We start from the raw sequence: 13,108 nt of genomic DNA, 5'->3' as shown, positions 1-13,108 counted from the left end.
GTATGGAAGGGTGAACCCAGCTTTAGTGAAATCCTCCCTTTGAACCGTTGTTCTGTCATCTCTACTCCTTTTGTCGGAAAAATTGCTTTTGTGCGGAGCCATTTTTAGGGGCTGATGACTGTGGGAGATGTTAAATGCATTTCCCTTTAAGTATTTCAGGATCATTTTTATACCAGTTGTAAGAAAGAGTTAAAGCTTTGAAGCCTCGTGGAATTTCAGTACAGACGTTTCTCAGTGTCGGAAAGCCATTGGCTTACAGACGGCACAGCTTAAACCCTGGAACCAAAGTATTTATAACCAAGGAAATAGTGACTTTATGACTCATGATTGTTATTTGTTTTGTGGCTATTCAGAGATTCAGAAGTATAAGGTGACATTTAACATTAAAATAAAAAAGCCATATCCTTTAGGGAAAGGAAAGAAGACCATTTTTGTGTGGAAAGCATTCGGCGTAATGTGACAGTTTCTCATTATTCACTGAGTACCTCATGCAAGGTTGTCACTGTACTTTTTTTTTTTTCAAGTAATTATTGTACAACACGATGAGAAGGGAATTATTTCCACTTTTCCGATAGGGAAATTGAAGGGGTAATAAGACTAGAACGTGTTCAGAGGCACATGGTAGGTTAGCCACTGTCCTGGGATTTGGGGGAAAAACGATGAATTATCATGGCCTCCAACCTTAATGAACTCACAGTCCAGTGGGAGACAGATATCTGCACTGTTAATAATTGTCAGAATAGAATTTTAAAACAAAATGCTCTGGAAACACAAAGATGGGAGTGATTAATTTTTTTTCTAGGGCTATTGCTCTTCTTTTCTCAAAGCTTCTTTCAGTGGAATAACCTGGATAGATGAAGCCCCAGAAAGAATAGAGTAAAGCGTAAAACCTGATGCTGTGTCCTCATTTCTGGTTTGTTCTACAGGCTACTGCATGTGAATACAGACTTTGGTCTCCTAAATTCTTTCAGGATTCTAGCAGTGTAGCGCAGAAAACATTGGGGTAGCATTTGGGAAGGTTATATTGACCTTTAAGGCTAATAAGTGGATATTAAGCCTTGTATCAGAAAAGGAGATTTTACTTCATTTTTTATTGCTTGCAGTATTTTTGGTATATTTTAAAATTTTGTTTTCTTTCATTTTTGAAAAGCTGAACATATTTTTTAAATATTTCGCAGAATGGAAGGATATATTTGAATAGATATAAACGTAGATTTTAAAATACCAGCATGTTTGAAATATTGTGTCTTTATTTAAGGGAGGTTCTCTTTTTTTTTTTTTTTTGGCGGGGGGCTGCACCTGCAGCATAAGAGGTTCCCAGGCTACGGGTCGAATCTGAGCTGCAGCGGCTGGCCTGTGCCATCGCTACAGCAGTCATCTGAACCCCCTCTGCGACCTACACCAGAGCTCATTACAGCACCAGATCCTCAACCCACTGAGCTGGGTCAGGGTTTGAACCCACATCCTCAGTGTACTGGTTGGGTTCGTTACTGCTGAGCAATAATGGAAACCCCTATGTAAGGGAGGTTCTGACGGAAAATTCAACATCTCATCAGAAATCAAAAGAATGTCATCTATTTTCTGTGAGACATTTTAGCTTATTAATGTATGTTTATGGACACAGGAATTAAAGGATGCCCTTTTAAGCTGGAGTTTTGGGGGGGTGCTGAATATAGAAAATAGGGAAACATTTAAGCCTTAAGGTTATGTATTTAAAATGTATTTATTTATTTATGTATATTTTACTTTGCAGTTATGATTTTGGATGACAACATGCAAAAACTGAAGGCGCGGTGTTTAGGAAATATCGTGGTAAAGTAAGCAAAATTTGCAATGCTACTACTTAAGAAAACAAGCATTGGTATATGACATTAAAAAACATAGAGTGGCTGCAACAATATTACTAGTGAGGAGGTTGCAGGAGAGGCTTGTGTATTGAGAACACTCAGTACTAGCTCTTGTAATTTTAATGCAGCATCCCCTTAAAATGGAGTCCATTTAGATACGATTTTTAAAAAGAAAAATCTTGCATCTTTTAAAAAAAATTCTGATTATACAAGTAATGCATGGACGATAAAATTAACTTCAGTACAAAAAATATAAAGAAATAAAATTTCTGTACTCCCACCTTCAGCAGTACAGTGTTAATTTTGTAATATATATGACTTTCCACGTCTTGACAAGCATTTTAGATTGTTGAAACAATTTGGTTTATTTTCATGTATTCCTGTTTTTCCTTAACCTTGTCTCATGAACATTTTAAATTTTACTCTGCCTTTTAAAAAATGTTCATTCCTTTTCTTTTTTTTTTTTATTTTCCCATCCTTACATGTATACATTACAATTACAGTTTTTCCCCCTGTTCATTCCTTTTCTAAGCTTCTTAGTCTTTTTTGAATATTTATAATTATAAATAATACTGTATTGAACATCCTTTTGTGTTGTCTTTTCTGATAATTACAATGATACTGAGTAAATTTCTAAAAGTATAATTACTGGGTCAAATAGCAGTGTAATATATAATCCCCGACTTACCAACGACCCCAGTTCTTTGCTAACAGTTTTCATCATTGTCCATTTGATAAAGTACTATCAGATGCTGAAATTTGAGGTAAAATATTCAAATTTACTTTGATTAAATTAATACATTAAAATTACTAGGCTAGTAGAAGCTGAAATGGAAGTTACGTTGGAGATACACAGTATGTGACCTTTTAGTAATTGACATAGGTAGTTTTAGTGCCGCTGATGAGCCTGATGTTGTTATCTTTACTGATATGTTTTAAGTGGTAGAATTGTCCAGAAAAAGCCGTTATGAATAAAGAGCATTGCATGTGGTCATTAAAAGTTTTACTTTCCCATTTATTGAAATAATTCTTACTACTTGTCATTCTCAGGTTGAGATAAGATTTTTTTCTGGTTAATGAAAGATGTTAAGTTCTGTGAAAATGAAATGAGAAATAGTAATTTTTTAAGAAGTTCTTTTCTTCAGGTAGCGGTACCTTACAACAATCTGATAGAGGAGATGCACTTAATGACAGAGTTCTTCCCAGATTCTTATTGTCATCAGCAAACATACTTTATTTTTAAATTCAAATTGTAAGATGTCGTGGTGGCAAATGGAAAAATTCATGTTGACTATACCATTTGTATCCATATTTTTCTGAATCTGAATCCGTATTATCATAGAGCAGAGTAAAATCTTAACTTGCGAGGTGGGAAGTGCTGGGGACAAGGGAGTGGTTGCTGAAGAATTAATCTGAACAAGATTGTGGGTGGATGTTTAGCTAGGGAAGCACATGGTTTGTGAGAGCAGCCCTCTAACAGCGTCCTTTTTTATGTAAACCCTAACTCTGAGTCATCTCTTTCATAAAGCAAGGTTTGCAAGATCCCAGAGGTGGCATTTGATGCCAGCACAGTTTTCAACCCCTCATCCATCCTGTCACTCTGATTATTGGTGGCTTCATCCTACATCCATGCAAAAATAATAAAGCACATAAACTATAATCTTTTTTACAGCTGTTAGTGTTACTTCAGGTACTTGAAAGTAACACAACTATTGCCTTAGAGTATTCTGTGGGTTAGATTCTCACCAGTTCAGAATGATTCTCTTCCCTCTCTGTTCCTAAAGAGAGAATTTTATTGTGCAGATCTGGGATGATGAGATTTCATTATAAATTATTTGATGATAAAATATATTATGATGTGCAGTGGACTTTAATTCTTCCCTTAAGTCAAGAGTAAGACTAGGTATTTGAAAACATTATATATATATAAAATTATATTCAAAAGGTAAAATGGAAATAATGATGAAAAAAATTATCAGCAAGATCTCTCTCGTTTTATTTTTTAATTTTTCAATTTTTTTTAATAGAACAGTATCGAAACCTTATTTTAGGAACTTGTTTTTACCTGTGAGAGCAAGGATTTTCTTTTGAAACTCTCATGTCCAGTGGCCATTGCACTCTAACTTATTGACCTGAAAATTTTGTATGCCTCCCAGTAGCGGCTTGCAGTATGCACAGGATATTTTTTTATTCAGTATCTGTCAAGAAGACTTGTTTGTGTTAGTCTATAGCTCTTGTGGGTGTGCTTTGAGGGGACACCTCATTCATCCAGAATGGAAAATGGCTGACGAATGCTTTTTAAGAGCACATAATAAATATATATTTAATTGAATGAATGGAAAGGGAAAAGCACACTTCCTTTACAGTAAAAGCATGGCCTAACAAAAGTGTGCAATTTCGAGGAAAAAGATCATTTTTTTTTTCCGTGGACTGTGTTTTAAAGAGAGTCTGTGATCTGAAAAAACAAGGTTCTTTCCAGAGACCAGCTCCCTGGCCCCTAGAACTACTTGGTGGCCTGGAAAAGGTGTTGATTAGGGATTATATGGGGTGTCCAGGGTTTATGAAATGTTTGAGATTCTAAAATTTAAGAAACATATTGATCCCAAATTTTGAGAAACTTATAATAAAAATGTATGTATATTTAATGGAATATTTGTCAAATTTAACATCATCATAACTTCATTGTCCATTTAATCTCCGTAAACTTTTCACTTTATTTGCAAACAATTTTTAGGTTGTATTTTCTTAATTCCCATGATGCCTAAATATGTGTAATGGTTGCTGAGAAATAAGAACCCCTGGTAAACTATAGGTGTGGCTCCTTGCTATATGATTTCAAAAGGATATTACAACCTTTTCTTTTTTGGAAAAAGTTCTAGTTTGTGTGGTATATTGCTATAGTTTATCTTTATTCATTTATTTATTTATTTATTCGAAGACTGTACCCACAGCATATAAAAGTTCCAAGACTATGACCTGAAGCTGTAGAAGCAGAGCTGTCGCTGCCAGCCTGTGCCGCAGCCACAGCTGCGCCAGATCCAGGCCGTATCCTTAACCCACTCAGCAAGGCCAGGGATCAAATCTTCATGGATGCTGGTTGGGTTCGTTACTGCTGTGCCACCATGGGAACTCCCTATTGCTGTAGTCATTTATTGTCTTTGCAAGGATATGAGATGAGGCCACCAATACCAAGACTCACTTGGCCCACGAGTGGCTAAAAACTAAGCTGACATCAAAAGTTACTGCTGGGAGAGACCACCAGCCAAAGAGGTACATGTCCATGCTTTTCGATTATTCATACTCATGCCTTTCTTCATGACACATACAATAATGAAGTGGAATATTCCTTGAAAGAACAACATTCCCTAATTCTGTTTATGTTCACACTTACTATACTTGCAGCGCTTAGAAAGAGGAGGGGAAAATCTGCATGTGCCATTGAAATGCACAGGGCTCAGGCTACCTTAAAGTCAGTCAATAAAAAATTTTGTCTCATGGTTTTAATCCCAAATTTGTTTGCTTTTTGTAAATACAGCTATAGCTTCTTCTGTCACTATAAAATTTCTTAGGAATAGTGTAAATAACATTGAAAACTCTCTTTCTCTGACAGTTTCTTTAAAATCTGAAGCTATAATCATTTTTTTCAAGATACTGCGTATAATGATTCATTGTATCATATTAAGATGACTCAGCCCCAGATCAGAAGTAGTGATGTGTGGTGGTTTTGAAAAGAACATCTTGAGTCACTTTGGCTCTTTTCACTCCTTTAGTAAGTTTTTCTAGAAACCTCCGCTTTGCTCTTCTGGAGGTCCCATAACTAGAAAGTAGACATTTTGGTGATTCTTCAGCTACTATAGACTCTAGGATGTAAGAAACATGAATCCTGCAGTTCACATAGATTTCTTGCTTTCAAAGGATGTATCTTTCTGGTAGAAGAGAAACTACCTGCCTGCATGGCAGTAGAAAATTCTTTTGATTTTGAAACTTACTCCAGGCAGTTAATGTTGCAGGCAAGTTATGGTGTTTGAATTACTCTGAATACAAAATGATCGTGAATTTAGGAAGGTAATTGTGTCATCCAGAGCTGCAGCGTGTAGAAATAAAATGATGAGTCAGTAATTTTGAGGCAACACTGTGCCAGGCATAAGAGAAAAGTTTAACTGCAACTACACCACAGGACTCCCTGCTATTAAAGCCATAGGTCTCTGGCTCTTCAATCAGAAATTGAACACTTGGTCCTTAAGCATGTTTGTTCCCATCTTCATAGTTTTGCAGGGAGGATTTAGTCCCTCATTGTGCCATCTTGGGTGAGGAGCAGAACCGCCTTCCTCCACCAGTGTGTTCTTTGAATAAGCCGAGGATGTCGTATAATTGCAATCCCATTCCTTTCTGAATCCCTCGTACAGATTTCAGTATGTTCTCTGTTGATGTCCCATCAGCACTGTGACGTAGGCAGTGGGACAGATACGATCTCATTTTCGACACGGGAATCTTTTTTTTTTTCCTTTTTCTTCTTCCAACTATTATATATTATTATTATTATTTTTAATACTTATTTCCCCAATGCATTTTTTTCCCACTGTCTAGCATGGTGACCCAGTTACGCATACATACACACATTCTATTTTCACACATGATCAGGCTCCATCATAAGTGACTAGACTTAGTTCTTAGTGCTACACGCAGGATCTCATTGCTAATCCATTCCAAAGGCAATAGTTTGTATCTATTAGAGACTCTCTCTCTCTCTCTCTTTTTTTTTTTTTTTTTTGGCTTTTTGCCTTTTTGCCTTTTTCTAGGGCCGCTCCCGCGGTGTATGGAGGTTCCCAGGCTAGGGGTCGAATCAGAGCCATATCCGCTGGTCTACGCCAGAGCCACAGCCACTCGGGATCCGAGCCACGTCTGCAACCTACACCACAGCTCACAGCAACGCTGGCTACTCAACCCACTGAGCAAGGCCAGGGATCGAACCCGCCACCCCATGGTTCCCAGTCATATTCGTTAACCACTGCGCCGCGATGGGAACTTCTCTATTAGAGACTGTTACACTGAGTGATGTAAGTCAGAAAGAGAAAGACAAATACCATATGATATCACTTATATCTGGAATCTAAGATATGGCACAAATGAACCTTTCGACATGGGAATCTTAACCTTGTTAGAAGTGCCACAGCTAGAACTCACATTTCTTACCCAGTCTTTTGTCTGCCCAGAGAGAAAGAAATTACGGCCTAATCAGTTTCTTCTGGGGAGATTAAACACGGCTTCATGTGAAAATCTCAAATAAAGCCTGAAGACCTCATAGGAAGTACTGCGAGTGCAAAGTTGGGATCTGACCTCAGAATTCCCTGGGGAACAGGAGTTATGCCTTCAATATATTTGTGTTTCCTGTGAGGATTCTTGATGGAGCAGTGAATACAGGCTGTCCTATATCCGGGACTGGAGGTGTCTAGGGGTCTTACTATTCCAGACTGGTCAGGAGTGTTTACCCTCAACAGTGCTGGGCATTCTCTTCCTTCATGAGTTATTTAAGGATTTCTCAGCGCTATGATGCTTCTCCCTCAACGCCCCCCGCCCCCCACCACACACCCACCTGCTGCCTCAGGTATTCCTCTTCCCCCGAAGAATGTTCCTTCGAGAAGCTTATTCTCTGAGGAACTCCTCATTCAGAGGTGGATGGATGGTAACAAAACTCCCCTTCTCACTTCGGGAAGACTTGGGGACGGAACCTCGGGTGGTAACGTTTGATCTTGTGTATGAAGGATGAGGATAAACGTTAGCCAGCGTATCTTTCAGTATTTTTAGCAAATGTCCTTCCTTCTGCCAGCCCAATCAATTTTTATATTATTGCAACTGCAAAAAAGGTATTCTTTTTCTATAACTTCAGAAAAAGAGGCCCAGTGCAGTTACTGTTCCAGAATGAACACCTTCATTTAATAGAGAATAATCATTAGGAGCGCAACAAGAAAAATGTTCATTTGGAATACTGTCAAAAAAAAAAAAAAAAAAAAAAGTCCTGCTCTTGCTCCTGCACACCTACCTTCTGGCTGGAGATGGAAATGATTGCTTCTCTTCTCACACACTTTATACACACTCACGAATTCACAGCTTCTTCCAGTTCTGGAACCCTGTCTTCTCATCTGCTTTTCTTTCAGACCATTGCATTGCATGTTCCAAGGTTTCTTATGGAGCATCCCTTTTCAGTGTTCAAAGGACGTCTGAATTTTAGATACTAGACTTTATTAGTGAAGAACAGATAGCATTCTCTTATTTTATCCTACGAATTGTAATTGCACTTTTGTATCTTGCGTTCCAACCTGTTCCTCAGTTAGACTTGGGGATAATGAAGTAGTTTTCTGGAGGCACCTCAAAAAAGGTGGAACCAGACAAGGATGCCATTTGCAGCAGGTCCATTATACCTTGGCTGGTGATAAAAACATCCCTTCCAAGCATTCCCGGCAGTAAAGGGTTTAACTACCTGCCGTAAAACTTGTCTGACAAACATCTTAGATGTTTGCATTTTGACAATATGTCATTAATTTGATGAAATAGACACCGTTTGTTATGCCTTTCTCCTTATCTATATTTTTTTAAAATAGCAAGTTTTGGAGTTCCCTTTGTGGCTCAGCGGTTAATGAACCCGACTCGTATCCATGAGGATGCGAGTTCAACCCCTGGCCTCGCTCAGTGGGTTTAGGATCCGCAGTTGCCGTGAGCTGTAGTGTAGGTTGCAGATGTGGCTCAGATCCTGTGTTGCTGTGGATGTGGTGTAGGCCGGCAGCTGTAGCTCCGATTCAGCTCCTAGCCTGGAAACTTCCATGTGCTACGGGTACGGCCCTAAAAAGAAAAAAAAATAAACAAGTTTATTTATTTATTTTTTCGGCTGTGCCTGCCACATGTGGACCTTCCCAGGCCAGGGATCTAGCCAGCACTATAGCAGCCACCCGAGCCACTCCAGTGACAACCCAGATTGTTAACCTGCTGCACCCCAAGGGAGCTCCTAAAAATACCGCATTTCTTGTAGTGCACATATGCCAGAATCTCCATGCATTTCACACAGTAGTTTATGTCTTTCACTACAGTAACTGAGGCACACCACGCCCAACCAATACCGACTGAATGAGGAAGATAAATATATGAGTTAATGTATACATGCATGCATGAATAAGTAAATAAAACAAGCAAATCATTCTTCTGGTTTTTTCTTCTCTGTCAAATCTTGATTCTGTCTCCACTGGCTACTTCTGCTCCAGTCTTCCCCGTCTTAAATCAGCCTGCCTCTCTGCATGAAACCCCAGCTTCCACCTCTCCTTCTAGTCACCCACAGACTTTTGACAAGAATGGTCTAACCTTCCTGCCGCCCCCTCCTTTCCTGCTTACTCCTTGATCACTGCCGTTAGTTAGAGGCTCCACTCTGCAGTGGTGATGCTGGGGGTTCTCACAATATCTTAATCATGAAGTTCCATGCTCTCTGTTGCATCCAGTTTCAAACACAACGTGCCCTTACTTCACTCGACCTTGCTGGATACCCAGTCAGCATTACAACTCTTCCATGGAGGCTTCTGCTTTCTCCTAGTTCTCTTAAAGCTCTGATTGTCTTCTTATTTTTGTACATGGTCTATTTTTTCTTTGGCTCCTCTGTAATACTGGTGTTTGGCCTTGGATTTTTCTTTCCTATTCTTTATTTCTCCCTGGATCATACTCTTGCTATGCTATTCTTAATTCTAGAGATCTCTAGGTATATCCAAACTTATGTAGACTTTTCTCACAGGGATGAAAGATGATATAAAAATCTGCACTCTTCCTGTTCTTTAGAAAATGTATGCAGGTATATAAAGTTTGATGCAACCACTGAGAAAACCGGTATCCTTAAAGCTTATTTCTTTCTGGAGGATAGCTACTTATACTTGTAATCTTCTAGGCTTTAATTATGAGAATATAATCTATGTATTACTAATGGCTAGTACCATATGCTTTTCAGGAAGTAAGAGAAAACACAGATTATCCTTTAAGAGTAGAGATTGCAAATTTAACCAACTTCTGGGAAGTGTAAGATTTTTCATTTCTCTCCAGTATCCCTCTTACCAGAAAATGCTAAACGCCGGACCCCATGTGCACACATTGAATTGTACACGTTGGGTACCTTGTGGGCCACCAGGAGACTCAGCCCACATTCTTAAACACCAAGTACTGATGCATTTGGATGATTGTTACAGATGCTCAGGCGTCTCCATGTACTGGGAAGAAGCAGTGTCTGGTTGCTGGTGACCTAGAGTCTTAGATTTGAGGTAGCTGAAATGGGAGAGACCCTTCTCTACCCATATGCCCGTCTCTATGCATAGTGCCTTGTATGGGCAGTGCTGTGTGTTTAAGGCTTTGGGTCAGCATTTCTGTGTACCTGTACATCGGGCAGACATAAACAGCGGCTCCCATTTGACCTGATGTGTACATTCAGCTTGACCTCAAACCCCTCTACTCTGTTGTCCCCAACACAGCCTGAATGGTAATTGCCAGTTTCCTTTTTCTTTTCTTATTGTAGAGAGAGATTTTTATATGTCCAAGTGTCTGTTCATGTAGTCATGAAGGACAGAAAGGCTATATGATCTGATATATTTCTTGGGAACAACCGAAATTTCTTTCTTATATAACATGCACGCACAATGCATCTCTGTCGGGCTTATTGTTCTAGTGTAGATTTTAAGTCCAGTTGGTTTCACTCATTAGTATTTTCTCTTCTGGCCCTTGGAGGCTTTCGATGTGTCATTTCTTCTTAGTGTTCTCTTTGCTGGTTTATCCTCAGCATCCTGAAAATGCTGCTAAATAAATGATTTTTAGTGGTTGCCGTATTCCTGTCAGATTTCAATGTTTAATAATGATTTTTACACCTGCTTTTAAAATATTAACAAAACAAACAGATAAGGTGATATTATATTCATGATTATTTCAAAACTTTAACGCAGAAAAGTTGGTTTAAAATAACATAAAAGGCGGCTTCGATGCCTGGCCTCCCTCAGTGGGTTAAGGATCCAGTGTTGCTGTGAGCTGTGGTGTAGGTCGCAGACTCAGCTCAGACCTGGTGTTGCTGTGGCTGTGGTGTAGGCTGGCGGCCACAGCTCTGATTCAACCCCTAGCCTGGGAACCTCCATATGCCGTGGGTGCAGCCCTAAAAGGACAGAAAAGACAAAATAAAAACAAAAACAAAAATAAAAAAACCAAAACAGTGTGATGGAATATCTGCTTCAGCTTGCTTAGGTTTAGTGATGAATAGTAACAGTAACAACAGTGGGAACAACAATGTAGCAGCATCTCTGGTCTTTTTTTTTCTTTCTTTCAGCTTATAGAATGCTTTTCCATGCACTTAGGTCATTACACAAGGTCCACAAATGGTGATGTAGCCTTACTCTTCTATCTTAAAATATTGCAAAAAGAAAGTCCAGCAAAGGAGGACCTATGGGCAGGCTAGATGTTGTAGAAACAGGCAATCCCAGCTGGGTGTCTGATCCCACTGGGAACAGCATTTTCTGCGGAGAGAATGTGAGAGTACTCTTCCGTGCCTCAGAGTCTAATCCTTGGATGGAAGGTGTGTGATGCTGCCTCATGTTGGCAGTAACCATGTCTACTTCATTTTCCATTTTCTCACAGCAGCACTGCGAAGTCATTACTTCATCTTGCTTTTTGTGTGTGTGTGTGTGAGTATGGGAAGGTAGGGTTTTGAAAAAAAAATTTTTTTTTTTTTCTTTTTACGGCCACACCTGGAAGTTCCCAGGCTCGGGGTTGAATTGGAGTTGCAGGTGCAGGCCTACCCCACAGCCACAGCAACGCTGGATCCAAACTGCATCTGCACCTTACACCACACCTTGTGGCCATGCTGTATCCTTAACCCACTGAGCAAAGCCAGGGGTTGAATCCACATCCTCACAGAGATAATCTGGGTCCTTAACCGTCTGGGCCCCAATGGATACTCCTGAAAATTCTTAAGTTTTCCAATAGCTAAATTTCCAAACGATAAAGCACCTAAAAAGTTTCTGTGTCCAGAACATACATTGAGTGATTGTTTTTGTCATGTGGCACTTCCTCCGGGGAGAGAGAGGTAGGTAATGACTAAGCCTTTGTCATGTATGTACCCCCTGTTTCATAGTAGAGAGGAAAGAAGGATATGCAAGAGGAAATGCATTGCTGAAAAGAGATACATGTTACCTTCTCTTTAATACGCTCGTGTCTCATCACGTGTTCATGGGGAGAAGTCACATGGTCTGGATGATTATGAAAATGAAGAACAGAAGGCACAGTGAGGGACTCGCCAGAATGGGAGCCTCGTTAATTAGATTGTGCATGCGATGGTTAATTGGAACATGACACAGACTGGCAAAGCTGGCAGTGGGTCCCTTGATCCTTCCGATGAAAATGAATATATTTGCCGACGATGAAAGGATATTTCCCTTAAAAAGTAATTCAGGGATGCATTTTTGGTTCCTTTTTGCACATGTCTTGCTTCTTACCAAAACAATAATTGCTGCCAAATTGGAATGCCAAATTTGGGTGTCTTTTGTGCCCTACCCAGAAACTAAGTCATCCCTCTGTGATTGGCTGTGTAATGGTCAGCCACTCAGCTTCATTAGACATGAGCTGTCCAGCAGATTCAGGGGTTACAACTCAATGTGTGCTTTGAACTGTAATTATCTATAGCGGTGGAAAGTTATTAGCTCTAATCAATCTGTCTTTATTGATACTTTCATCACGGTTCTCACTGTTCTGTTTTTATATAAGGTTGCCATTACCACCTGGAGCGTTTTCAGGACTCTGGAAGAATCAGGAAGCATTCAAGCATTTATACTTTGAAAAATTTCCTGTAAGCACTTCGTGGTATTTTTTTGAAAAATCATCTCTTGCACTCCTCTGCAGTTCTTGCCTATGAAACTGAACAGCTTGCTCTTAGAATCATACGTCACAAAGCAACTTTTAAAGGTTATCTGGAGCAGTTTCCAGATCGCAGGGATAAGAAGGCCCACATTTCTCAGCTTTGCTGAGAGAAGTTGAACAACCTGTCCCATCAGGAAAGGTTTTGTTAAGTTAAAACTTTGGGAGACTTTTTATGAAATTTCTTGCATTGGCTTCCCCTTCACATACGGAGGACCCTGATGAGGGCTGGACACTGTCGTTGGAACCTCTTCACCTCCTCTGCTGTACTTTTTATTTTTTTATTTTTTTTAGTGTAAGGGTATAGTTGTTTTTTTTTTTTTATCCTTTTTTTTTTTTTTTTT

At 39.4% G+C, this 13,108-nt stretch overlaps 1 protein-coding gene across 5 annotated transcripts in view; it reads left to right on the top strand.

Moving 5' to 3' along the window:
• ACSS3 (acyl-CoA synthetase short chain family member 3) overlaps positions 1-13,108 on the top strand; it is a 149,680-nt gene that overhangs the window by 119,529 nt on the left and 17,043 nt on the right. For 4 of the 5 annotated variants that reach the window (XR_014804589.1, XM_084957730.1, XM_003481763.5 and 1 more), the window contains 2 exons: positions 1,754-1,817; positions 12,615-12,696. Coding sequence is in view for 3 of the 5 variants with exons in the window: in XM_084957730.1 (XP_084813856.1) it covers positions 1,754-1,817; positions 12,615-12,696 (146 nt within the window). In the remaining 2 variants the exon portion in view is untranslated. Of the gene's footprint in view, positions 1-1,753; positions 1,818-12,614; positions 13,031-13,108 lie in introns of all 5 variants that reach the window. The other variant, XR_014804590.1, reaches the window with a different exon arrangement.

The sequence above is a fragment of the Sus scrofa genome, chromosome 5 (assembly GCF_054392235.1).
Source record: "Sus scrofa isolate SSC_HxYL_T2T_F1_AM1 chromosome 5, Sscrofa_HxYL_maternal_Yorkshire_Landrace_v2.0, whole genome shotgun sequence".
In the NCBI taxonomy this organism is placed as follows: Eukaryota; Metazoa; Chordata; class Mammalia; order Artiodactyla; family Suidae; genus Sus; species Sus scrofa.
The sequence above is the reverse complement of the archived record's forward strand: the minus strand, read 5'-3'. Positions and strand labels throughout refer to the sequence as shown.